Here is a 25458-nt window from a genome sequence, read left to right as displayed (position 1 = left end):
TCTTTTGTTTTCCCTCCAACTCTTTTTCCTGTAATTTGCTAGAGCAACTGCTGTGTATGTGTATGGTTTTATTCCATAATTTAGATTTTGCTAATTGTGTCATTCTGATGTGAATTAACAGGCTCCTCTCTCTTCTAAATCCTGTAAACTGGTAGTTAGATCTAAAAACTTGATTATATTTGGGTCAATTTTTTTTTTTTGCCAGACTACCAAAATACCATAGATGGCACTGTGTTCTTCCATCAGGAAGCACATGATGTTTAGCTGTCTCTCAACCACTGATGTTCCGTCTGTATACATTACTTTATCACAGAATGTAAAATAGTAATTTTAAAAAATTAAGTATCAAGAACATTAAAGTGAAGCCAAGACTTTTCCATTCGATATTTTCATATGTCTTAATTCTATGAAATCAAAAGGCTCCCAAATCTTACATCATTCAACACCTAAGAAACTAAAGTTAGCATTATAAAGGAGTGGGAAAAAGTCTTCAAAACCAGCACCAAATTACTCATAAAAATTAGAAAAAAAAAAGCATATGCTCTATGAAGTATACCTCCCCTCCCAAAAGTTGTAAAATCTAGCCTCTGGTCCCATACAGCTTCCTGAGTGTTTTGAATTCAGGTACTCAATCCTATATACGTTACCATTTCTCAGGTAAACATGCACCTTACAACAATTAAAAATAAATATACTAAGATGTCTTTTAAAATACTAACTCCTTAAAGTTGGTATTATTTAATACTGTGTAAGTTTTATGTTGTTAATATTAAAAGGAAAAATTACAACATAATAGAAAGGTGACATATACATTTACATTAGGATTTCTCCAGCTAAAAACCAATAAAATACATCCCGACTAATCCAAGTCTTAATTTAAAGATATAATAAATACATATACAGTAAAAGTATTTTTGTTTTAAAATATTAAACTTTAAATTAAGTTGCATAATTTAAACTGATATTCTTCCCTGTCTAAAAACTTTCCATTGTATTTAAAAGAAAAAAGTTGGCTTAACTTGACTCACTGAATATAATTATTGAGCTAAATAAGAATCAAGAAATCAGACTGGAGATCTGAAGCTTAACAAACACTTATCACAACTTATATCCTCTTTTAACAAATCAGAAAAATGAGACCAAAATATTAAATTTACAGTAATCACCGACAGTTTTCATTAAAATGTAAAGAAAGTGGTCATACCATTGCAAATATTTCAACACAAAGAATATAAAATCAGGGCCTTTAAATCTTTTTTTTTTTTTTTTTTGGAGACAGAGTCTCGCTCTGTTGCCCAGGCTGGAATGCAGTGGCGCCATCTCAGCTCACTGCAAGCTCCACCTCCCAGGTTCAGGCCATCCTCCTGCCTCAGCCTCCCATGTAGCTGGGACTACAGGTGCCTGCCACCACGCCTGGCTAATTTTTTGTATTTTTAATAGAGACTGGGTTTCACCGTGTTAGCCAGGATGGTCTCGATCTCCTGACCTTGTGATCCACCCGCCTCGGCCTCCCGAAGTGCTAGGATTACAGGCATGAGCCACCGCGCCCGGCCAGATCTTGTTTGTTTATGACTTAACTGCATTATTTGTTATGAGAATAATTTGAGGGGAAAAATTCTCTTTTTTTCCGAGTCAAAGCAGGTTTCGGCCAAGGCACTTGTCGGGCTTTTAATATTTCAAGGTCAGGGATGAATACCTCTCACAGAAAAGTGACATACACAAACACACTCAAAATTCTGCAACCATTTCAAGGATTTTATGCATCATTCAAACCATGCAAGGAATCCAGGCCATCATTTCCTTTAACTGAGTAATACAGAAAGAAGTTAGGAAGAGAAATATAAATAGTCATTTCTTTATTCACTCTGTGAATACTCTCATCCTGTCAATATCTCCAAACAACCTAATTAATTGTAATTAATTTGTAGAGAGGCTATATCTCCCAAAGACGTATTTTCAGTTGGAATTAATCACTGCCTTAAAGTAATATTATTAACTTCATGGTCATAATACCATAAGAGATAGCTTTAAAATGTATTATCTTTTAAAAATTACTGAGGATAAAGACTAAAAAGAGTAAATATAAATATAGCCAGTCATTAACAACTTTCAAAACTTTCAACATAAAAAATCCTTCATTTTTATGATTCCAGAGAACACAGTTTAAATGTGGATAATGTTTCTTAAAAAAACGGTCAGTAGAATAATGTATTACTTTTAAATGGGAAACCAAAATCATATACCTGCCCAAGTAGCACTGCCAAAGTGGCTTGTTTTGAGAAGCCAATTCTGAATCCTTTGCCCCAAACATTTTTGCCAGTAGTTTAACAACTTGTAGGCGCTCCTCATTATCATTGCTCTAAAATAAAACACAATCACAGCTTTAAAACCATGCAGTAGATATTCAGAATAAGGCTGCCCATTCTTTGCCATCATTTCCCTGATGCTCCAATTCCACAGAAAATCTTTCATGAACTCTAAGTGAAAAATTACATAAAAATGCTCACTATACTTTTCACAAAATTAAATGTCATCATAAATGCTCTAATTATCTCAAATTCCATTAAAGAAGTACCTTTCATGAAAATACATCTTTAAAGTTTGTTCCAATGTTAGAGGCCCCTCCTACAATTAAAGTTTATTTCTATTCAGAGTTAAAATAAAAAATGAACTCTTATAAAACCTACCCAGGACCCTTGAAAAACTATGTGTGGTTTTTCAGAACAGACACTGACAGAGGCCAGGCCTACAGAAAACAGAAAACTCTGTGTGAATAAACTTTTTAGCTCTATTAGTATGTGCTACAGTCTCCCAGTAAGACACTTCATCTACACAGACCAGATTTCTAAAAGGAGCTGAACAGTAAAGAGAGGCCTTAAACCTGTGAAAACTCAAATTTGTTTTATATATTATATTGGGGGCACCCTAAGGATGTGAACTCAATTTTACTATTGATTTTGGCACTTCCAACAAATGACTCAATGGATAAGTGAATGAGCCAGTCACAATACTAGACTTGAACATAAAGTGTGGGAATTGGGTATATCAAAAGGCACTGATATTTAAGGTGCTATGGAAATGTCACTACACAAATTGTTTTTAAATTTTAAACCAATGCCACAACCTGCCATGACAAGAGCCCCGACAATATGACCTAACTCATCTCTATTATTTCTTTCTTTATTCATCTAAGTAATTATATCTCAAGCCTGGCTGTACATTAGAATCATCTTAAAACTTAAAAAAAAAAAATTAAAAGAAGAAGAACAACAACAACAAAAAAAAACCTCTATTCCCCAAAACTCGGAATCAGCTAGTCTGGTTTAGTGCCTGGACAGCTATTTCTTTAAGGCTTAACAAGCAAAGATTCTAATATGCAGCCAGGAGTGATTTAAACTTACTTTATGCTATCTTCCAATTATAATTCTTTGTGTTCCACAAATTCACCCGGAACCTTCCTACCTCTATATGCTTCTGCATGCTGTTTCCTTTGCTTCAATTGTACGCTGTTTGTATCTCTTATGACACTTATAATATCTGGCCTCATATTAGATCTGGATTTTTTTTCCTCTTCCTCTCATACTAGATGTTAAGTTTGCTGAAAGCAGGGATGATAATTTCCTTATTTTTATATTTCTCATAGTGTGTAGGAACATGCATAGCATTTACTCAATATTTTTAGTTCAGAAAATCATATAAACCAACAAATAATTAGAGGTGTGGCTACCTGCTGCCTCACCCAAATCACTAACCACATTAAAAAGGGGAAAGGAAGGCCAGTTAATTGAATGGCTCATTTGAGAAATATACCAAAAACTACTCCAGAATATAAGAAGCATACTTATTTACTGGCTACTTGGGGTGTTCACATTACCAATGTGGACTGTTTTGTTTTTGAAAGAAAATCAAAATTTTTAGACACAGACATCATTTAAGAACTTTTCTGGGTCCACAAAGATTAATAATTATAACCAGCTTTACTTAATCTTATTGTAATGATTTGAAAAAGAAAACTATATTCTCCAATTCTGCTCAATTTTACAGCATAATTTAATGTCAAAACAGTTAGGAACATGCTACCAAAAAATTTCACTCGGTCGGGGGTGGTGGTTTATGCCTGTAATGCCAACACTTTGGGAGGCCGAGGCAGGTGGATTACTTGAGGTCAGGAGTTTGAAATCAGCCTGGCCAACATGGTGAAACCCTGTCTCTACCAAAAAATACAAAAATTAGCAGGGGTGGTGGCACACGCCTGTAGTCCCAGCTACTTGGGAGGCTGAGGTGGAAGAGTAGCTTGATCCCGAGAGGCACAGGTTGCAGTGAGCCAAGATCACACCACTGCACTCCAGCCTGGGCAACAAAACAAAAAAAAATCCTGTCTCAAAAAAATAAAAAATTCACAGAACTATATAAAAAGCAAACAAACTTTCAACATAGGCAACATGAGATAATATGCATAAAGGGAAAGCATTTCACACTATGTGGATAAAAAACTCTAAACTACTTTTATGGCCTCAGTGGTCAAAGGAACTACTATAAACTGTGCCTTGAAAACATAAGCTTGATGTACAGCTAAGACTTCAAAAGTTAGTCAAATCCTAGAATTTATCTGGAAAATGTCTGGAGGAAAATACCATCTTGCTAATCATTTATTAAACAGTTACTATCTGCTAGGCACCTGCCAGGCACTAAAGATTCACAAACAGACACGGCACAAATACGTCAAGAAATAATAGTAATACTTCCCCCTCGTCTCTTACATTCAGTTAAAACTACTGTAAAAATTAAAAAGCTATAAATAATGCTCTTTGCTAATAACTTGGTTGGTAGAATCATATTATTTTTACAAGTTACCTTTAATTTAAATTCAAGCTGGGGTAAAACAGAGAGCAGCAAATGACTATCGATATTGTAGAGCTCCAAAATTAAGTCAAAGACATGCTCTGACAAATCGCTGATAGATGTTTTCCCAAGCATCAGAACCTGATTAAAAAACTTTTGAGGAGAAAGAAAGCCTATCATTAGTAGAAAAACCAGAGACAAGATGAATGTTTTAAAATCTTATTTGACCAAATTAATCATTATTTTATACAAAGTCAAACTAGGCATATCAAAATATTTTCTAACATTATATGGGAAACCAATATAGGCTACATGAAAGATAAAACATGGAATCCATCTTGTATACAATAAAACAGACTGAAACATTTCAATAAACATTCTACTTTTCAAATATACTCTGCTCCCCATTATAATACTGATTATATTCTATCCTATATTATTTGTGCATATTTCTGGATGGTTAATTTTATGTGTCAACTTGACTGCATTAAGGGATACCTAGATAGCTGGTAAAGTAATGTGTCTTGGGTGTGTCTGCAATGATGTTTGCTGAGGAGATTGGCTTGTAGACTGAGTGGGAAAGATCTGCCCTCAGTATGGGCAGGCATCATCCAAATAGGGTGGAAGGCCCAATAGAACAAAAAGGCAAAGGAAAGTGAATTCACTCTCCTCTGGGCTGGGACATTCATCTCCTATCCTTGGACAGCAGAACACCAGGTTTTCCTGCCTTTGGACTCCAGAAATTGCACCAATAGCCCAGTCCCCTGCTAGGTTCTCAAGCCTTGCCTTCTGCCTCTGAGAGTAACACCATTGGCTTCCCTGGTTCTCCAGCTTGCAGACAGCCTACTCTCGGACTTCTCAGACTCTGTAATCTCATAAGTCAATTCCCCTAATAAATTCCCTCGCATACATATACATGTGTCTCTGTGTGTGTGTATACATACACTATGTGTGAATATACACACACATATATGTATATGTGTGTCTGTATATACATACACTCAATATTGGCTGTTTCTCTAGAAAACCCTAATACAATGTCTTAATCTCCCCAAGGGTGAGGGATAATAGCTTGTTCACCTTAGTACATATGGAAGAAAACATCATCCCATAGATACAGCCTTCTTACATTTTCATAGAAGGCAATTCTATGTTTGAAATATGAAATTTTTTATTTTTGATGAAAAACTACCTCTTCCTAATCCTTTGTCTTCTTTTACATTCTGATGTGTACATATCTACACGGTTTACAACACTAATTAAAATCCAATTAAAAGCACACACAAACACAAGGAAAATCCAAATTTAAACAATTTTTCCCTACCATATAGCTAGCTCTAACTAGTTTCCACACTCAGATCATTTATCATATTACTACTGAAATTGGCAAAGATGCATGGCATAACTGTCAAGTTCCTTTCTATTTAAAATCTTCCAAAAACATAAAAAATTAACCAAAAGCATACCCTGCCATGTATCCTCAATGGTTTCCTGAGTCTCAGCGGAGAAGGAGTCAAGCATTCTTTATACCATACAAGCTGCCCTAATCTCTTCTGTGACAGTTAACACACAACTGGCTTAATTAGGCTTTAGCTTTCTATACTGAAAGTACAGAGTGGAGGATTTCATATTTCTATGTCTTTTCTGCTTACTTTTACTTCTTGGGTTGTTTTTATGTGACTTTTTTAGGTCTATGAATCAGACCAGACTACCTAGCCATGAAGAAAGAAGAACAAATTCTATTTTGCTATTCTTTCTTTTTTGGTTTTAAAAAGATCTTGTTTGTCCTTCCTATTTATCAATTTTATGGGAAGAGAATTTCATGACATCAAAGGTTAATTTCTTATTCAGGCTGAAAATAAAGTGGCTTTTTTGCTTCCATTCACAAATTTTCTCCTGCTTAAAAAATAGTAAAACGAGTACTATTTACTTAATAAATAGTATATGCCTTAATAAAGAACAATAATCCTTCCCAATCTCACCACCCAAGTGGTCAAACCATCATCATCTTCTTCTAACAGTCTGGGAAAAACTTATTTGAAAAATTAAGGGAAAAAAATCATTCCCTGGTTTAATTTCTCACAAATTCCATAAAAAAACACATGTATTGAACACTTTTATAATCTCCAAAAAGGCAATGACCAAGTTGGTCTTCTCCAATGTGTAAAAGCCTACCTAGCACAGTGCCTGACACAGAGGAGGCATAAAATATATGTTTGGTAAATGAATAAAAAATATGCAAAAGACAGTATGATACAAATATGGGTAAAACAATCCAAGTCCTTCCTAAGAGCTGAAAATTTAGTGGAGGTAGATTTAGATTTGATTAAAATATTTCCTTCCAAAAATTCTTTCATTTACAAAAGGGTAGCTAATTACATACTACAAATTAATTTTTTTGTACAGCAAATGTCTCCTAATGAAAGATGTCACCAGTCAGTAATAAATTCTACCTTACATTTACGTGGCTAATTTTAATTACAAAATATTTCACATTAAATAACACATTCTCCACCACTACCCAAGCATTACAGGTGCAAAAACAGAGGCTCAGTGGAATTAAGCAATTTAACCAAATTTTACCTATTCCAACAACGATTGGATGTACTTTTTTCAGTCCAACAAAATAATTTTTTGCCATATCCTAAAATTTGTGATAAAAAAAGAACTGGTGAAAAATAACATCATTAAGAAGTGATGCGTGTTAGGAAATTTTTAGAATTATCACCATGTACTTTTTGTTCTTGATATTCCATCTTACCTTTTAAACAAATATATATGTACTGTTTAGCTTCCTGGATTGTTGTGTTACAACAAATTCTATTTAAAAAAAAATAACCTAGGCTGGGCATGGTGGCTCACGCCTATAATCTTAGCACTTTGAGAGGCCAAGGCAGGCGGATTGCTTGAGCTCAGCAATTCAAGAACAGCCTGGGCAACATGGTGAAACCCTGTCTCTACAAAAAATTTTTTAAAAAAGGAAAAATTCACCAGACATGGTGTTTCATTCCTGTAGTCCCAGCTACTCAGGAGGCTGAAGTGAGAGGATCACTTGAGCCTCAGAGGCAGAGGTTGCAGTGTAACAAGATCACACCACTGAACTCCAGCCTGGGTGACAGAGCAAGACTCTGTCTCAAACAACAACAAATTTTAATACATAAATAACCTATACCACCACAGTGATTTCTTAAGTCTTGATATGTAAGAAATACTATCGATTAAAAAAAAACAAGAATGTGTCTGTATGTGTGAATGAAAAAGAAAAACAGAAGAGAGAAGTGGAGTTATTATCTCAGTATCTTACTCCTATTTTTAATTGTTAATTCTCAACTAGGAGGATGAGTAAATAATAGCTGTTTTAACTGTAAGTCCAAAAGGGCTAAGAATGATTTCTAACACTGAACTAATTTTACCCTACTACAAGACGATTAAGTCCATTAGAAAGTGATTTTACATGTAATTATAAAGGTCTGAAATGGAAACATAAGTAGACAAAAAGGAACTAAAGGGAGGGAAAAAGCAATTCTTATTTCCTAGCTAACCTTCAAATAAGGCAAGGAACAAGAAAACAGGGAGAAATAAGAAAAGAGTGGACAACGTACTGGGAGAAAGTATATAATTCAATGTGTACTCAGAACACTCTGGCCCCTGCTCCCCAGCTTTTGATAAAGACATAATACGAAAGTTTGGGGAGTTCATGGGGGAAGGATTCTATTTCTGCAAGCAAGAATAACAGGAAATTAACACAAGGTATAAGTGATACAGAAATGTTTTTACCTTGATGTATTCCGGGATTGTTAAAAATATTTCCTCTGCCTTTTTTTCTTTAACTTCCATTATAAACATTTTCAAACATACAAAATTTGAGAGAACAGTATAACGAACCTAATCATCTAACTCTAACAAGTATCATCATTTATTGTGGGTTTTTTCCTTTAATTGTCCCAATCAAATATTGATTTTCCCCAATAACAGTAGAGATATCAATACGGTATAGCGTTCTTTTCTTATTTTTATGCCAGAAAAAGAAATCAAAATAAGATGTGTCCCCCCTCCCCTCCAAAAAAAAAGAAAAAAAAAACTGGCTTGGCAATATGAGTTTAAATAAATGGCCACCAGGAGGAGCTCACCTAGTGTGCTCTAATGGCCCATGGAAATAGTCATTTAGAAGTACTTGAAGCAAGGGAAAAGGATAATTACAGAATGTTTTAAGTCTAGGTCTACACACTTCAAGTGCCACTAAGCCAATGATGAAAAAACTCAATCCAACCAATTTATTTCAGCCAGTACCTGTAACTAACAAAACTGCAGAAACCAGTATTGGAAGTTCCCTGAAAATCTTGGAGCAATTAAGATAGATTACAGATTTGATTCCACAGCTTCTGAAAGTTTACCCTTCAAAACACTTTCTTACAAATTAAATTAATTTTTCCAAATCATCGTATGCTTTGGATTCGCTAAGGCTATAAGCCAGAAACAAAAGCTGGAATTTATTAAGTTACTGTTTTATGAAGTAGTTAGTTTTCAAAGTACATCTTTTCATGATATATTTCATACACTGACTTTAAATTTGTGTATACTACAAGAAAAACTCTCCCTCAATAAATTTTAGGAGAATGCATAAGTAATTATTAAAGGCTTTCTTTCTTACTTTACTCAGGAATGCAAATTTATATCCTTTACTTGTCTGGAGGTGAGTGAAACTGAAAAGCAGGTGGAGGGACTGAACTGTTACACAATTCCAAGGGCCACCATTAACACTGTACTCTACATTTGTATTCCAGGAGGCACCATTCACACAGAATATAATATGAATACTGCCACCTAAATCTGTAGAACTCAAAAGAACTGTGGAGAGAAAATAAAACTTACCATAAACTTCTGTCAGTGAACCTAGCAGCTAAAAAATATTTCTTCTAAAAATAAATACAAGATAGTCAATCATAAGTAAGTAGATTTGGGGTGATACTGAAAGGTCTCATTTTATTACAATTGTTCCTTTTTTCCAGAAAAGACAGATTTATATGGAATCTACCCCAGGAATAGCAATAGATAAGCAACTTTTACTAAATCACTACTGCCATTCACACTTGCCTTCAATTTCTAGGTCTTAATATTAGTTCATATCTTCTTCTTGTACAAATCAATTTAAGCTCCAAAAACCTGTAAGCAACGTCTCTGAATAATGAAAAGTTCCATATGTTTTATCTAATTACATTTAACTCTATTTCTATCAGTAGAAACAAACAAAATATCTTGCTAACCAAAATAAAACTGTTTAAGTTCTCAGGCAAGTTGAAAGATAAAGAACAAACAGGATGAGAGCAAGCCTTCCAAAAAATATTAAGCAAGAATAATTTTAAGAAGGAGAAAGAAAATATATTACTTAAGGGTTAAAACAACACAAATTTGTTGTTTTTAAAACTATATACTATCTGATGAAATTTTGCTTCTAGCAAGTCTTTAAATTTTCAGTTTAATCCTTCTGACAACCAATTACAAGTAAGACTTACATTGGTAATATATGGCTCAATAGCTTGAGCTGTCCTCTTCAGTAAAGCCTTTGCCAAATCATATGCTTGCTTGTTTAAATTCTGAAAAACATAAACAATATCTATATTATATATCTCTAACTATGAAAAGCAAAATATTATCTGTATTCAAAATGCTACTTGAGTAAATGAATGAAAAAACTAAGACTCAATTGGAATAAAAGAGAGAAGGCAAAACCACTTTTCTTTTTTTAGGACTAACTGGCCTACTGGATCTAAGATTCCATCCACGTAAGGATAATTATATTCTCTTCCTATTTTGTTCATAACAGAATGTAAACCACACAGAAATGGTCAATAAATGCTTATTAGATAGAGTCACTCTAGATCTAGTCCCAAAATCAATTCAGTTAAGTACAAATACAGGCTGTTCCACTTCAGGTCCAAAAAACACAAAATATCCTAAGAGAATGAACTATGTTCTAGTGTGGGCAGCGATGGGCATCCCATAGGCGGGGAGGGACAAAGGAGTTTTGGGCAGCTGTAAAAAAAGCAGATTACTCAAACACATTTCAGAGCACAGGTAAGTCAAAGGATACAACAGGAAATACAACAAATAGTAAAGTATGGGCGGAAGATAACAAGAAAAAACATCATAAGAAGCTATGTTTCTAAGAGACTTTGATAATGATACAAGGAAGTAAAGATAAAAAATGGAGTCACTACCCCAGTTTAAACATATTCCAGAGAAGAGGAACACTGTATATATCCTTAAACTCACACTCTTTACTCAGCATATTTTTAGATTTACCTGCCTTAATGCTTGTATTTTATTATTTCATTCATACTAACTGCTGTTTAGATATACTAGATTCTTTACTGATTGTCCTATTCATTGACATTAAATTATATGTCTTGTACAAGTCTCCTTGTGTAAATGAGAAGTAATTTTCTGTAAATTTTATCTTTGCCATTTTTCAGTTAGGCTGTTTAGTCTTGCTTTTATTTATTTTTAGATTTTCTCCATAGATTCTATGCACTAAACTTTGATCAATTATAGATGTTTCTTGACTTATGATGAAGTTACATCTCAATAAACCCACAGTAAGTCAAAATGCATTTAATACCCCAATAAACCCATTATAAAGTAAGTCAAACCATTAAGTCAGGAACTGTCTGTACATGTATAACACACCTTAGTCTATACTTGTCTTTTCACAATATTTATGGTGTCAAAGTATGGAGACTTTTTTTCATTTTTTTTTATGGATATGTAACAACTATGCTTATTCTGGGGGTACATGTGCTATTTTGATACATGTATACACTGAATAATAATCGAATCAAGGCACCTGACATATCCATCACCTCAAATATTTATGTTTTCTTTGTCCTGGTAACATTACAAATCTTCTCTTTTAGCTATTTTGAAATATAAATTATTGTTAACTATAATTTCCCTACTGTACTATCAAATACTAGAAAGAGGATGGGCACTGTGGCTCACACTTGTAATCCCAGCAATTTGGGAGGCAGAGGCAGGTGGATCACCTTAGGCCAGGAGTGCGAGACCAAGCCTGGTCAACATGGCAAAACCCCGTCTCCAATAAAAATAAAATCAGCCGGGCGTGGTGGCGGATGCCTATACTCCCAGCTACTTGGGAGGCTGAGGCAGAAGAATTGCTTGAACCTGGGACGCAGGGGTTGCAGTGAGCTGAGATTGCGCCACTGCACTGCAGCCTGGGCGACAGAGTGAGACTCCATCTCAACAAACAAACAAACAAACAAATACTAGAAAGAACTATGCCTTCTATCTAACTGTATTTTTGTACTCCTTAATTTCACTTCATTCCTCCCCTCCCCAGTTCCTTTCCCAGCCTCTGATAACCACCATTCTATTCTCTACTTCCATGAGACCTTTCTTTAGTCCCCACGAGTGAAAACATATTTGTCTTCCTGTTCTCATTTTATATCACTTTACAAAATAACCTCCAGTTCCATCCATGTTGCCGCAAATGACAGAATTTCATTTTTTTATGGCCGGAATAATATTCCATTGTATACATATATCACAATTTCTTTATACACTCATCCACTGATAGATACAGTTCAATTCCATATATTGGTTACCACAAATAGCTTTTATTTTTAATGTAATCAAATTTATCCGTCTGTTCTCATACGGCTTTGCTCTCTATAGCTTTCTTAAGAAATTCATTCCTATCTTGAGGTTGTAAAGATGTTTATTTTCTTTTTTTTTTTTTTTTTTGAGTTGGAGTCTCGCTCTGTCGCCCAGGCTGGAGTGCAGTGGAACAATCTCGACTCACTGCAAGCTCTGCCTCCCGGGTTCACACCATTCTCCTGCCTCAGCCTCCAAAGTAGCTGGGACTACAGGCGCCCGCCACCACGCCCAGCTCATTTTTTGTATTTTTAGTAGAGACAGGGTTTCACTGTGTTAGACAGGATGGTCTTGATCTCCTGACCTCGTGATCCGCCCGCCTCGGCCTCCCAAAGTGCTGGGATTACAGACTTGAGCCACTGTGCCCAGCCCCCAAAGACGTTTATTTTCAAACAAAATTTTAAAAACTTACTTTTCACATTTAGACCTTTATTGCACCTGTAATTTATTCTTATGTATGGTCTGAGATAAGTAGCTAATTTTTATTATTTTCCATATAAGTGCTAAACTGTCCTAAAACCATTCATTAAATAATTTCTTATTCCCCCTTTGATAACTTGTAATACCCACTCTCTCTCAGCTTCTACGTAAGGATGCTTTCATTCAGAAATTCTCCATTATTTCCATATGTCCCTTTGTCTATCACTGACTGATTATAGCCAAAGGGACACATGAAAATAATGTCAAGATTAGGTCCCTGTTTTCTTATTCTTCTTCAAAACTGTTTGGCTATTATTGGTCATTTGCTCTTTCACATCAGTTTTAGATTCATCTTGTCAAATTACACACAAGTGCACATGCTATCACTTTCTTTTTTTTTTTTTTCTTTTTCCTTTTTGAGACAGAGTCTCACTTGGTCACCCAGGCTGGAATGCCGTGGTGTGATCACGGCTCACTGCAGCCTTGACCTCCCTGCAAGCGATCCTCCCACCTCAGCCTCCCAAGTAACTGGGACTACAGACATGCATCACTTGCCCAGCTAATTTTTCTAGAGACAGGGTTTTGCCATGTCGTTCAGGCTGGTCTCAAACTCCTGAGCTCAAGTGATTCCCCTGCCTCGGCTTCCCAAAGTGCTGGGATAATGAGAGAGAGCTAGTGAGCCTGGCCTCGGTTTCTATTTTTGATTGAATTATTGATCAGTATGCAGAAGATTGACATCATTATGATACTAAGTCTCCCCTTCCATAAACAGTAAATCTCTCAACATATGTAAGTCTTCTATTATGCTTTTCAGTCAATTATAACAATTTTCAACATAAAGGTGATACACATTTACAGTTAAATTTCTAAGTACCTTACATCTTTGTTAAAGCTACAAATGAAAATTTTTTGAAATTATGCTAGCAGGTTTTTGTACCTTATGTCTCACAACCTTCTAGAATGTTCTTATATTTTCTATAAATTTGTCTGTACACCATTTTGGGTTTTCTGCACAATCATATTTCAGTTCAGTTTCTTCCAATCCGCTTACATTGTATGTCTTGTCTTATTCCACTAATATAACACACCTACTATAATGAGGATTAAAAATAGCATGCTTAAGATATGGAACCAATCTAACTGTCCACTGACTGATGAGTGGATAAAGAAAACGTGGTATATATACACCATGGAATACTACTCAGCGATAAAAAGAATGAAATAATGTCTTTTGCAGCAACTTGGATGGAGCTGGAGGCCATTATTCTAAGTGAAGTAACTCAGGAATGGGAAACCAAATACTGTATGTTCTCATTTATAGGTGGGAACTAAACTATAGGTACACAAAGGCACACAGAGTGATATAATGGACTACAGGGAATCAGAAGGCAGAGAGGGAACAAGAGACAAAAAACACACTGTGTACACACTGGGTACAATGTACACTTCTCAGGTGACAGGGGCACTAAAAGCTCAGACTTCACCACTATACAATTCATCCATGTAACCAAAAACCACCTGTACCCCAAAAGCTACTGAAATTTCAAAATATATAAATAAATACAAATTTTTTTAAAGCATGTTTGCCTTTTTGCCTGAACAGAAGCAGTATTTTTACAATGTTCCTCACATCAAAGAGAATGCTTCAACATTTCACCATTAAATACTGTATCATACATATCTCCTTATCAATTTAAGTTCTATTTCAAATTTGCTAAGTTATAAATTACAATGAATTGTATCCATCTTTTTCTATATCTATTAAAATTTGTCTTTCTCTTTGATCTATTAAACAAGTATCTTAGTCTATCACTAACATAATGTTAATCCATCCTTGTATTCCTAAAATAAAGCCAATTTGGTGATTATCAATAGTATTTTAAATCATTCTGGAAATTACTATTTTATATTGGGAATCAATTAGCCTTTTTTTTTTTTTTTTCTTGCTTGGTTTGCACCTGGTTTCCCTAGGAAGATTATTCTCTGCTCATAAAATGAGTTATGGAGTAGTCCTTTCTATAATCTGGAAGTGTGCTGAAAGTTAGGAATATTTGCCATTTAAATAATCAACAGAAATCCCTGGTAACGGGTTTACAGGTTCTTTTGTTGTTGGTTTGAGTTCTGCTGCTGTAATTATTTTTGCTGCTGTTATCGTTGCTATTGTTGTTTGAAAAGAAGAGTTTTGTTTTATAGGCAGAGTTTTTAAAACCAACTAAATGTATTGGTTATAGGCTATTTGTCTTGATTTTCTCTCAAGACAAATTTGCCAGGTTATATTTTCTAGGAATTTATTCTAATTTCAAATATGTTAGCATAAAATATTCCTCATGGAATTGTCTTTTGATCTTTTTCATGTCCATTGTTCCTCATTTCATTCTAAAACTGTACATAGACACCATTTCCTTTTTTGTGATCTAGCTTTCCAAGCATTTGCCTATTTAAAACATTTTTCAAATTACTAACTTAGGGTTTTGATGGAATGTCACTGTGTTTTCTATTTCACTAATTTCATTTATTCACTACTTTCCTCCTTGTATAATTTGTTTATTCTCATGTTTTTATTACTCCTTGAAATGGACATTTAGCCATGGAGTTACACTTAAAAGTGTATCCTGCAAGTTTTAATATGTATCACTTAATTATCATTTCTAAATATTTTAACTGCCATTATGACTTAATGTTTTGTCAGATTACATGCTTGCTATTAGTGGTTTTGTGTTTCAAATCCTCAATATTTTTATAAACTCAGTTTACCTGATTTATAGTCACTAAAACACATGTTAAAATGGAACACGAATAGTGAATTTGCTTCTTTCTGTCCGTAATTCTTTCAATTTGTGCTTTATATATTTTGAGCCTGTGTGCATACAAGTTTAGATATCTTCCTGAGTACTGAATCTTTTCTCATTATATAAAACTCTTCTTTATCCATTAAAGACTACTATGTCTAATATAAGCTATCTTGGTTTTCTTTTGGTTTATATTTGCCTGGCAAGTACTTTTTCCATCCTTTTATATTCGACCTTTTGTGAATGTGTTTTATTTGTATTTCTTAGTAAAAATAATCACCCAGATTATGTTCAATCCAATCTGAGAACCTATCTTACATGGTAAATACAGGTCATTTACATTTACTGTAACTCTTCCTTTTATTATAATCCTTAAAATTTTAACATAAACGGCTCATTTAAAGTTCAAACTTAATAGCTCCAAATACTCCTGATCATCCCAGGATCATATCACTTATTAATTCCATTAAACCACTCTATTTTACATAAGATTCATTTATTCTCTAACACTGCAAATGAGAAGCCAGTAATCAGTTTAGCGTTCATTCCTTGGTAAGGGCCATGCCTTTACATTCTGGGTGCTTTATATATAATTTCTCTTTCAGTATTCCACAATTTCAGGATGGGCCTGGACAGGGATTTCCTCTTTTTATTTTTTTTTTTACTCTAGTCATGGTACTTTTTCTCACTAATCCATAAATTAACGGCTTTAACCAATTCTGGAATATCTCAAGCTAACTTCTACTTGAATATCATCTCTTCTCAATTCTCCATTTGTTATTCTGAAATCACTATTAAATATGTCAGACCTTACCTTTCATGTTTCATCTCACTGTGCCTGTATAATTTCCTCACATCTATCCCAGTTCTCTAAATATGTTTTACATATAATTCAATCAAGGTTTATATTTTGGTGGTCATTTTTCTTTTTCTTTTTTTTCTTTTTTTTTTTTTTTTTTGAGACAGAGTCTCACTCTGTCACCCAGGCTTGAGTGTGCAGTCGCACAATCTCAGCTCACTGTAACCTCCACCTCTCAGGTTCAAGCAATTCTCCTGCCTCAGCCTCCTGAGTAGCTGGGATTATAAGCGCATGCTGCCACGCCTGGCTAATTTTTGTAATTTTAGTAAAGACAGGGTTTCACCATGTTGGCCAGGCTGGTCTTGAACTCCTGGCCTCAGGTGATCCACCCGCCTTGGTTTCCCAAAGTGCTGGGATTACAGGTATGAGCTACTGCACCCAGCCATTTTTCATTGCTAATGAGTTTTTCTCCTAATTTTCTCCTTTAATATGTCTAGTTATTACGTTTTTTTACCTATTTTATCATTAATCCTTTCAAGAGTATTTATAATTTTTTTAAAAATTTTGTCAGAATGTTTTATTCAGTGTCATTCACTAAACTACAAGGACCTATGCAAGTTATGCAAAGGGCTGCAAAACAGTAATTGCCTTGAGAAATTTCCACCCTAAGCTAAATGGACTAAGCAAAAGATTGAATCTATAAGTACTTGGTGGAAAGATTCCAGCTCCTGTACTTAGAGACAGGAAGTTTGGAAGATCCTATGATTCTAGTTTCTGGAAGTACCTACAGGTCCTCTCCCTACAACAAGGCCAAGGAGAAAATGTTTAATCAGGAAGGGTGGGTTTATTTTCCCCAACAAAGTCTTCACGACAATCGATGGATGGAGGCCTCAGATGTCTCTGGTAGTCAGCTGCTCAGTGCAGAAAGCCAAGCTAGATACTCGATTTGTGTCTAGGAGGGTTTGTCTTGGCACAGTTGACAAGTGGTTGAGGGTTCCAGAGAGCTAGGCTGAGAGTCCAGTCAGGCACAGCCCATTTGAAAGGCTTAGCAGGTCTCCCCCTGGGAATTCAGTCCTCCTCCCTAGGGCATTCTGTGGCTGGATTCATGACCTCTGCCTTCTCACCTGAGCACACAGGCAGTAGAGCTTGTGGCATCAGGCCAGGTGTTCATTTGCCCAGCAGAAGTCACTAGCTGGGCCCCAGGCTGATTTTTACAGCTCATTTAATAAAATGGATTAATGGGGATTATAACTAGATGTGGGCACCAAGGTGAAGGAGACGATGGGAAGAGCCTCTGCAGGTCTACTTGCCAGCTTCCCCCTTCTCTCCTGTGGTCACCAGAGGCAGAAGTGAGGCTGGGCTGGGTAGAGTCAGGACATGGTGGGCTGCATTCAGAAGGTGCAGCAGGAAGGAGTGAGGGGTGGGAAGAGGAGCAAGATGGCAGCTGACTAGGAACCCACAGCACACCAGGACCTGTAGATTTTATTTAATAAATATATTATCTGAATTTCTGAACTCTAATCTTGCTATTTGTAGTGTCTGCTAAGTTTCAGGATTCAGAGACTGTTTTCTTTAAGAGTTTGGAATTTTTGAATTATGAGATCATTTTCACTGAATCATTATTCATGTCAATCTCTACACTGAGATTCTATCTTGCCAGAGAGGTCTTATATTTGCACAGATAACTACACTGGTGATTCCTGTCCTCCTCTCCTTAACCCAAACCCCTTCTAAATAACAGAACCGTATTTCTAACTGAAGATTCAGTCATTTTCTAAAATCAAAACACAAACACACACAAAAACATACAAACATAACATCTAAATTAATCACGCAGGCAAGAAACACTGTCACCAACATATCACTCCTCTCCCATTTAGTAGAGACTTCCCTTTAAATTTCACCAGTCCTCTCTATCTACACTATCACTATCTTTTAGTTACGGCCCTACTTGGTTCCATCTTCTGACAAGTAAGTTATGTAACAGCATCTAAGTAGCTACTACTAACTCACTCCCTGAAATACACTCCATATGCAACTGAATTATAACAAATATGTTATTACATGAAATCTACAATTTCTTATTAGTTATTAAGTGTATCTTTTTATTACACATTAATCACAATAAATATGTATTAATATAACTAAACCAACAGATTCTCTAAAAGATTAAAGCAGGATAAACCATATTTAGAACCTAAGCACAAATTTTAAGCCTTAATATTAACGGGCATTAGACACATTACAGTATACATTGCTACTCACCTTATGAGCAGGTACCAGATTTACTAAAACTGTATCCAAAAGCTCCTGAGACACTGTATCACCTTCACAAATAATAGAGCTCATAAGGTCTACCATGTGCATATGGACTTTCTGATTGTGGCCATTGCTGCAATTCAAAACAGATTTTGTTTCAATTACAACTGAGATATACAGGATTTACTCTTAAGATGACACTGACAAGCATTACGCTTTACAAAAATACTACTAAAATATTAAATAAAATTCTATGTATATTCATTTAAAGCTTCCCTCTCTCCCACATCATACAAAAGTATACAAATTATATTTTTACACTACATTTCTTAGATTTTTCCCTAATTTTAACCAGTCTCACAATCAAAAGTAATTACATCAAAAGCAACTTCAGTTCTGCCTTAAATTCAGAAAATCGAACTGCTCTGAAGTTAACTCCAGTAAATAATTTTAAAGCATACACAAAAAGCTCAAATAGCCATATGCATTAAGAAGTCAGTATGTATGTTTTATAGACAAATAATGCAATCCAAAAAAATTTTACACTGGCCTTATGCCACTCCTCTAACCAATAATTACATATAATACAAAATTAAGCTCTATTCATTTTTGAAACATGTATAAAAATAAAGTGTGTTAAAAGTTACATCTCTTAGCCTTCTAATATTCATTGTAACAGTTTATGCAGATTCACCTACAAGTTCAAAATTTGTTGCCTTTTTTTAATGTTACATACTTAATAAAATAAACTTACTTTATAACTGAAAATAAGGTTCTGTATAGCTGGGTGAAAATTTCATTGCTATCTTCTAACTCAAAGCATATGTTATATGACTTGACCCAAGCAATGTTCTAAAAATAAGATGTAAAAAAGTGAAAGTTAAGCATTTTGATTATTAAAAATATACAAACAAAAAAATCAGTTTAAAATGTCATCTCAAGATACAAGATATTGCTTACCTCAAGTAAATAAAAATACCTATTGAATTGTGGGCTCTTTGTATCCTCTAGCCCCTTCAACTGTCTTGTTATAAACATAAATATATCCTTAAATAAAAAAAGACAAAAGTGCCATTTAGATTATGAATGCTAAATGAAAATAACCATGAAACGCCAAGAGTTTATTCAGCACTCATGTGTACATATCATAATAAACTATAAAGAACCAGAAAAAAATTTTATTTGGCTAAAATTTTTTAAAAGTACACCTTTATATGAACAACATTAAATATCTTACATTAAATATCTTACTATCCTTCATAGGAAAACAGTAAATCATTTGCCATAATCTTAAAGTCAAAAAACTTCATCTTATAGCAAAAGTTAAACAAATAAACCTGAAAACTGAGATAGCTAAAATGTATGCTATTTTTAGAATAAAAAATGTTGCAATGACTGAGAGCTGATCAGGTTCCCTGGAACAGTAAAATATATGGTAATTAAATAGCAAGACCAGTTTAGGAAACAATTTTTTTTTAATTGCCAAATGACAATACAATAGATACCACAGAGAAGCTTAGACTCTTAGAAGTCAACTTGTCAAGCTTCCTACCAATCATTGTAATTACCTGCTTTTCCCCATCTTTCTAAATCTATTCCCGTCTCATATTTTTGACTTATTACTATATCTGCATTTGTATCTACATTTGTATAAAGCAACCACACAATCAAGTCTGCATAATAACCAGCTAACAACATGATGACAGGACCAAACCAGCACATACCAATATTAACCTTGAATGTAAACACATTAAATGCCTCAATTAAAAGGTGCAGTGTGGTCAGTTGGTTAAAAGAAGCAAGGCCCAACTGTATGCTGTCTACAAGAGACTCGTTTCATATGCAACGACACTGATAGGGTCAAAGTAAAGGGATGGAGAAAACTCTACCAAGCAAACAGAAAACAGAAAAAAGCAGGGGTTGCTATTCTAATTTCAGACAAAACAGGCTTTAAACCAACAATGACAAAGAAGAGCATTACATACTGATAAAGGGTTCAATTCAACAAGAAAACCTAACTATCCTAAAAATATATGCATCCAACAAAGGAACACACAGATTCATAAAGCAAGTTCTTAGAGACTTATGAAGAGACATAGATAATGACACAATAATAGTGGGAGGCTTTAACACTCCACTGACAGAATTAGATTATTGGGGCAGACAACTAACAAAGATATTCAGACCTAAACTCAGCATTTGACCAAATGGGCCTAACAGACATCTACAGAACTCTCCATTCAAAACAACAGAATATACATTCTTCTCATCTGCACATGACACATACTCTAAAACTGACCACATAATAAGCCATAAAACAATCTTCAGCAAATTTTTAAAATGTGATTCACCACATAATGATGACCACATATGTTGAAGTTGACAGCCAAATCAAGAACAGAATACCAGCCAGGAACAGTGGCTCAGCCTGTAATCCCAGCACTTTGGAAAGCCAAGGCGGGTGGATGGCTTGAGCCCAGGAGTTCAAGACCAGCCTGGCCAACATGGCAAAACCCCATCTCTACTAAAAATACGAAAATTAGCCAGGCATGGTGGCATGTGCTTGCAGTCCCAGCTACTCAGGAGGCTGAGACAGGAGAATTGCTTGTACCCAGGAGGCAAAGACTGTAGTGAGCCAAGACTGTGCTACTGCACTCCAGCCTGGGTGACACAGCCAGACTCTGCCTTTTAAAAAAAAAAAAAAAAAAAAAAGCCACAAAAAGAATAAAATACCTAGGAATATAGCTACCCAGGGTGGTAAAAGACCTCCACAACAAGAATTACAAAACATTGCTCAAAGAAACCACAGATGACACAACAAATGGAAAATCATTCCATGTTCATGGATAGGAAGAATCAATGTTACTAAAAAGGCCATGCTGTCCAAAGCAATTTACTGAATTAAATGCTAGTCCTATCAAACTACCAAGAACATTCTTCACAAAATTAGAAAAAACTACCTTAAAATGTCTATGGAATCAAAAGGGACCCCAAACAGCCAAGGCAATCCTAAGCAAAAAAAAAAAAAAAACAAACAAAGCTGGAGACATCACATTACCCAACTTTAAAGTATAATACAAGGCTACAGTAACCAAAACAGCATGGTACTGGTACAAAAACAGACACATACAACAATGGAACATAACAGAAAGTTCAGAAATAATGCTACACATCTACAACCATCTGATCTTCAACAAAAGCACAAAAACAAGCAATGAGGAAAGGACTCCCTATTCAATAAATGGTGCTGGGATAACTAGCTAGTCATATGCAGAAGACTGAAACTGGACCCTTTCCTCAAACCACATACAAAAATCAACTCATGATGGATTAAAGACTTAAATGTAAAACCTAAAACTATAAAATCCCTGGAAGATGACCTAGGAAATACCATTCTGGACATAGGACCTGGCAAAGATTTCATGATGAAGATGTCAAAACCAACTGCAACAAAAACAAAAATTGACAAATGAGACCTAATTAAACTAAAAAGCTTCTGCACAGCAAAACAGAGTTAAGAGACAACCTACAGAATGGGAGAAAATATTTGCAAACCATATATTGAACAAAGGTCTAATATCAAGAAGGTATAAGGAACTTAATTAACAAGCAAAAAACAATCCCATTAAAAAGAGGGCAGGCCGGGTGCAGTGGCTCATGCCTGTAATCCCAGTACTTTGGGAGGCCAAGGCAGGCAGATCACAAGGTCAGGAGTTCAAGACCAGCCCAGTCAACGTGGTAAAACCACTGTACTAATACAAAAATTAGCCAGGTGAGGTGACGGGCACCTGTAATCCCAGCTACTGGGGAGGCTGAGGGAGGAGAATCACATGAACCTGAGAGATGGAGGTTGCAGTGAGCCAAGATCGCACCACTGCACTCCAGCCTGAGCAACGGTGCAAAACTCCATCTAAAAAAAAAAATATATATATATATATATATATAGGGCAAAGAACATGAAGAGATACTTTTCAAAAGAAGATATACGTATGGCCAACATGCGTATGAAAAAATGCTCAACATCACTGATTAGAGAAATGCAAATCAAAACCACAACAAGATATCATCTTGTACCAGTCAGAATGGCTATTGTTAAAAAGTCAAAAAAAAAAATGACAGATGCTGGCAAGGCTGCAGAGAAAAGGAAGTGCTGATACATCGCTGGTGGGAATATAAATTAGTTCAGCCATTGTGGAAAACAGTTTGGCAATTTCTCAAAGAACTGAAAACAGGACTACCATTTGACCCAGCAATCCCATTGTTGGGTATATAACCAAAGGAATATAAATCATTCTACCATAAAGACGCATGTATGCATATGTTCGTAGCAGCACTATTCACAATAGCAAAGACATGGAATCAACCTAAATGCCAATCAACAGTAAAATGGAGAAAGAAAATATTTCATATACACCATGGACTATTACACAGCCATAAAAAATGAGATCATGTCCTGTGCAGCAACATGGATGCCACTGGAAGCCATTATCCTAAGCAAACAAACGCAGGAAGAGAAAACCAAATACCACATGTTCTCACTTATCACCAGGAGCTAAACATTGAGTACATATGAACACAAAGAAGAGAACAGACACCAGCATCTTCTTGACGGTGGAGGGTGGGAGGAGGGTGAGGATCGGAAAACTACCTATTGGGAACCATGCTTTTACCTGGGTGACAAAATAATCTGTACACCAAACCCTCATGACATGTAATTTACCTACATAACAAACCTGCAAATGTACCCCTGCACCTAAAATACAATTTTTTTTTAAAAAAGGTTACTTAAAACAAAGAAAGTTACTTTGATAGTAGTACTGTGGGAAATATGTTCTCTATGAATGAACCCTTCCTGGATTGCTGAAAGAGTACACACGCCATATTGACCCTATGTAGCGATGGAAAGACAACAGTCACTTATAACCTCACCAATTACTGCCTAAACATGAAGCCAACTGTATAAAAGGGGTTTGCTGATGACAATAACTAACTGAAAGTGGAAAGGTAAGGCTCAAATATCACAATTTTCTAATATGTATACAACACTACTGTAGACAAAATATATAGACATACAGATATACGAATTTGACGCTAATCAAGATGAAGTGAAATCTCTTAAATATTTAGAAAGCACCCTCAAAGTCAGTAATTTTAAGTACTATCCCCCAAAAAGAAAAAAGAGGCATTTAGAATAAGACTCAAAAATTCATCAGAAAAACCAAATACTTAACATTTTTCAGCTAGGGAATAATGCACAAAGACCCTAATTTCAGCTCTTTTACAGTCTTCTCATAAATTGTCCTGTTAGAAACGGAACAGATATGTAGCTATTCTTTAGGGAGAATTTCTCGTTACCCCCAAAGCCCTGAAATAGGTCCTTGATTATGCAAACTGAAAGATCCCCAAGAGAGATAAATAAATTGGACAGTAGCAGTCTTAAGTTAGACTTCCTCGTCATGAGAATGCCAACAAGACATCTAGTACGGGAGAGCCACAGCCACTATCAAACAAATGGAATCATTCCTTAAACCGATTAAGTATCTCCAAATGAGAAATTCACATTTAGAAATCAAGCTAGTACCTGGGTATACAACTACATGGACCAGCTCATGTTATCTACTTTAAGTCTCCGACCATTCTCAAATCTTACAATTCAATACCACCTTTAAATGACAAATATTGCCCTCCATCTCCCTCATCCTAAGATTCTTTCACCAATCAAAATTTAAAACAAGCATGCCCAAAACAGGTTGCACATCCTCTACTTGAATTTTGGTAGACTTGATCAAATAAGCACATTCCTCACGCCAGTTATCAAGAACTCCATGAGTCCAAGAACCATGCCTGGGTTTTTTTCACCACTGTAAATCCAGTTCCTGACACATAAGTAACAGCAAGACTTATTAAGTGAAATAAACATAAATTGCCTGCCATTTTTTCACACTGTGGATTAATAATCTTTCTATGGACTCATTCTCTAACCCATAGTTTCCACAATTATCTTTTTTTTGTTTTGTTTTCTGAGACTCTCGCTGTGTTGGCCAGGCTGGAGTGCAGTGGCGCAATCTCACTCCATCCTCCACCTCCCAGGTTCAAGTGATTCTCCTGTCTCAGCCTCCACAGTAGCTGGGGTTACAGTCATGTGCCAACACAGCCGGCTAATTTTTGTATTTTGAGTAGAGATGAAGTTTCACCATGTTGGCCAGGCTGGTTTCGAACTCCTGAACTCAGGTGATCGGCCCACCTCGGCCTCCCAAAGTGCACAGGTGTGAGCCACCGCACCCGGGCTCCACAATTATCTTTTATTGTTGCTGTTTTTAATTCCTACCTGATCTGCCTTATAAACATTCAGTATCTTTTGCACAACTCTAATTACTTCATGCTTTCTACCAGCATTTTCCTAAAAAGATTACTCGTGCTATTCCCCTTCTCATCTTTTAAAGATTTTGCATTTCTATAGTTTTACTTACAATCACTGTAACCAAGTACCACATGTCTTTTGTACCTTTCCATTAAAATTTTGTTCACTGAATCTTTTTTTTTTTTTTTTTAATAGAGATGGTCTCACTCAGCCCAGGCTGGAATGCAGTGGTGCCATTTTGGCTCACTGCAACCTCCGCCCCCCGGGGGTTCAAGCACTCCTCCCACCTCAGCTTCCCAAGTAGTTATGGGATTACA

At 35.5% G+C, this 25458-nt stretch overlaps 1 protein-coding gene across 14 annotated transcripts in view; it reads right to left on the bottom strand.

Annotated features, from left to right (window-relative positions):
- PDS5B (PDS5 cohesin associated factor B) overlaps positions 1-25458 on the bottom strand; it is a 189252-nt gene that overhangs the window by 97473 nt on the left and 66321 nt on the right. For all 14 annotated transcript variants that reach the window (XR_010150640.1, XM_016925149.4, XM_016925151.4 and 11 more), the window contains 6 exons: positions 19741-19827; positions 19535-19632; positions 18787-18913; positions 10356-10436; positions 4855-4995; positions 2244-2359 (listed from right to left, as the gene is read on the bottom strand). Coding sequence is in view for 13 of the 14 variants with exons in the window: in XM_016925149.4 (XP_016780638.2) it covers positions 2244-2359; positions 4855-4995; positions 10356-10436; positions 18787-18913; positions 19535-19632; positions 19741-19827 (650 nt within the window). In the remaining variant the exon portion in view is untranslated. The remainder of the gene's footprint in view (positions 1-2243; positions 2360-4854; positions 4996-10355; positions 10437-18786; positions 18914-19534; positions 19633-19740; positions 19828-25458) is intronic.

The sequence above is a fragment of the Pan troglodytes genome, chromosome 14, assembly GCF_028858775.2.
Source record: "Pan troglodytes isolate AG18354 chromosome 14, NHGRI_mPanTro3-v2.0_pri, whole genome shotgun sequence".
Lineage (NCBI taxonomy): Eukaryota > Metazoa > Chordata > Mammalia > Primates > Hominidae > Pan > Pan troglodytes.
The sequence above is the reverse complement of the archived record's forward strand: the minus strand, read 5'-3'. Positions and strand labels throughout refer to the sequence as shown.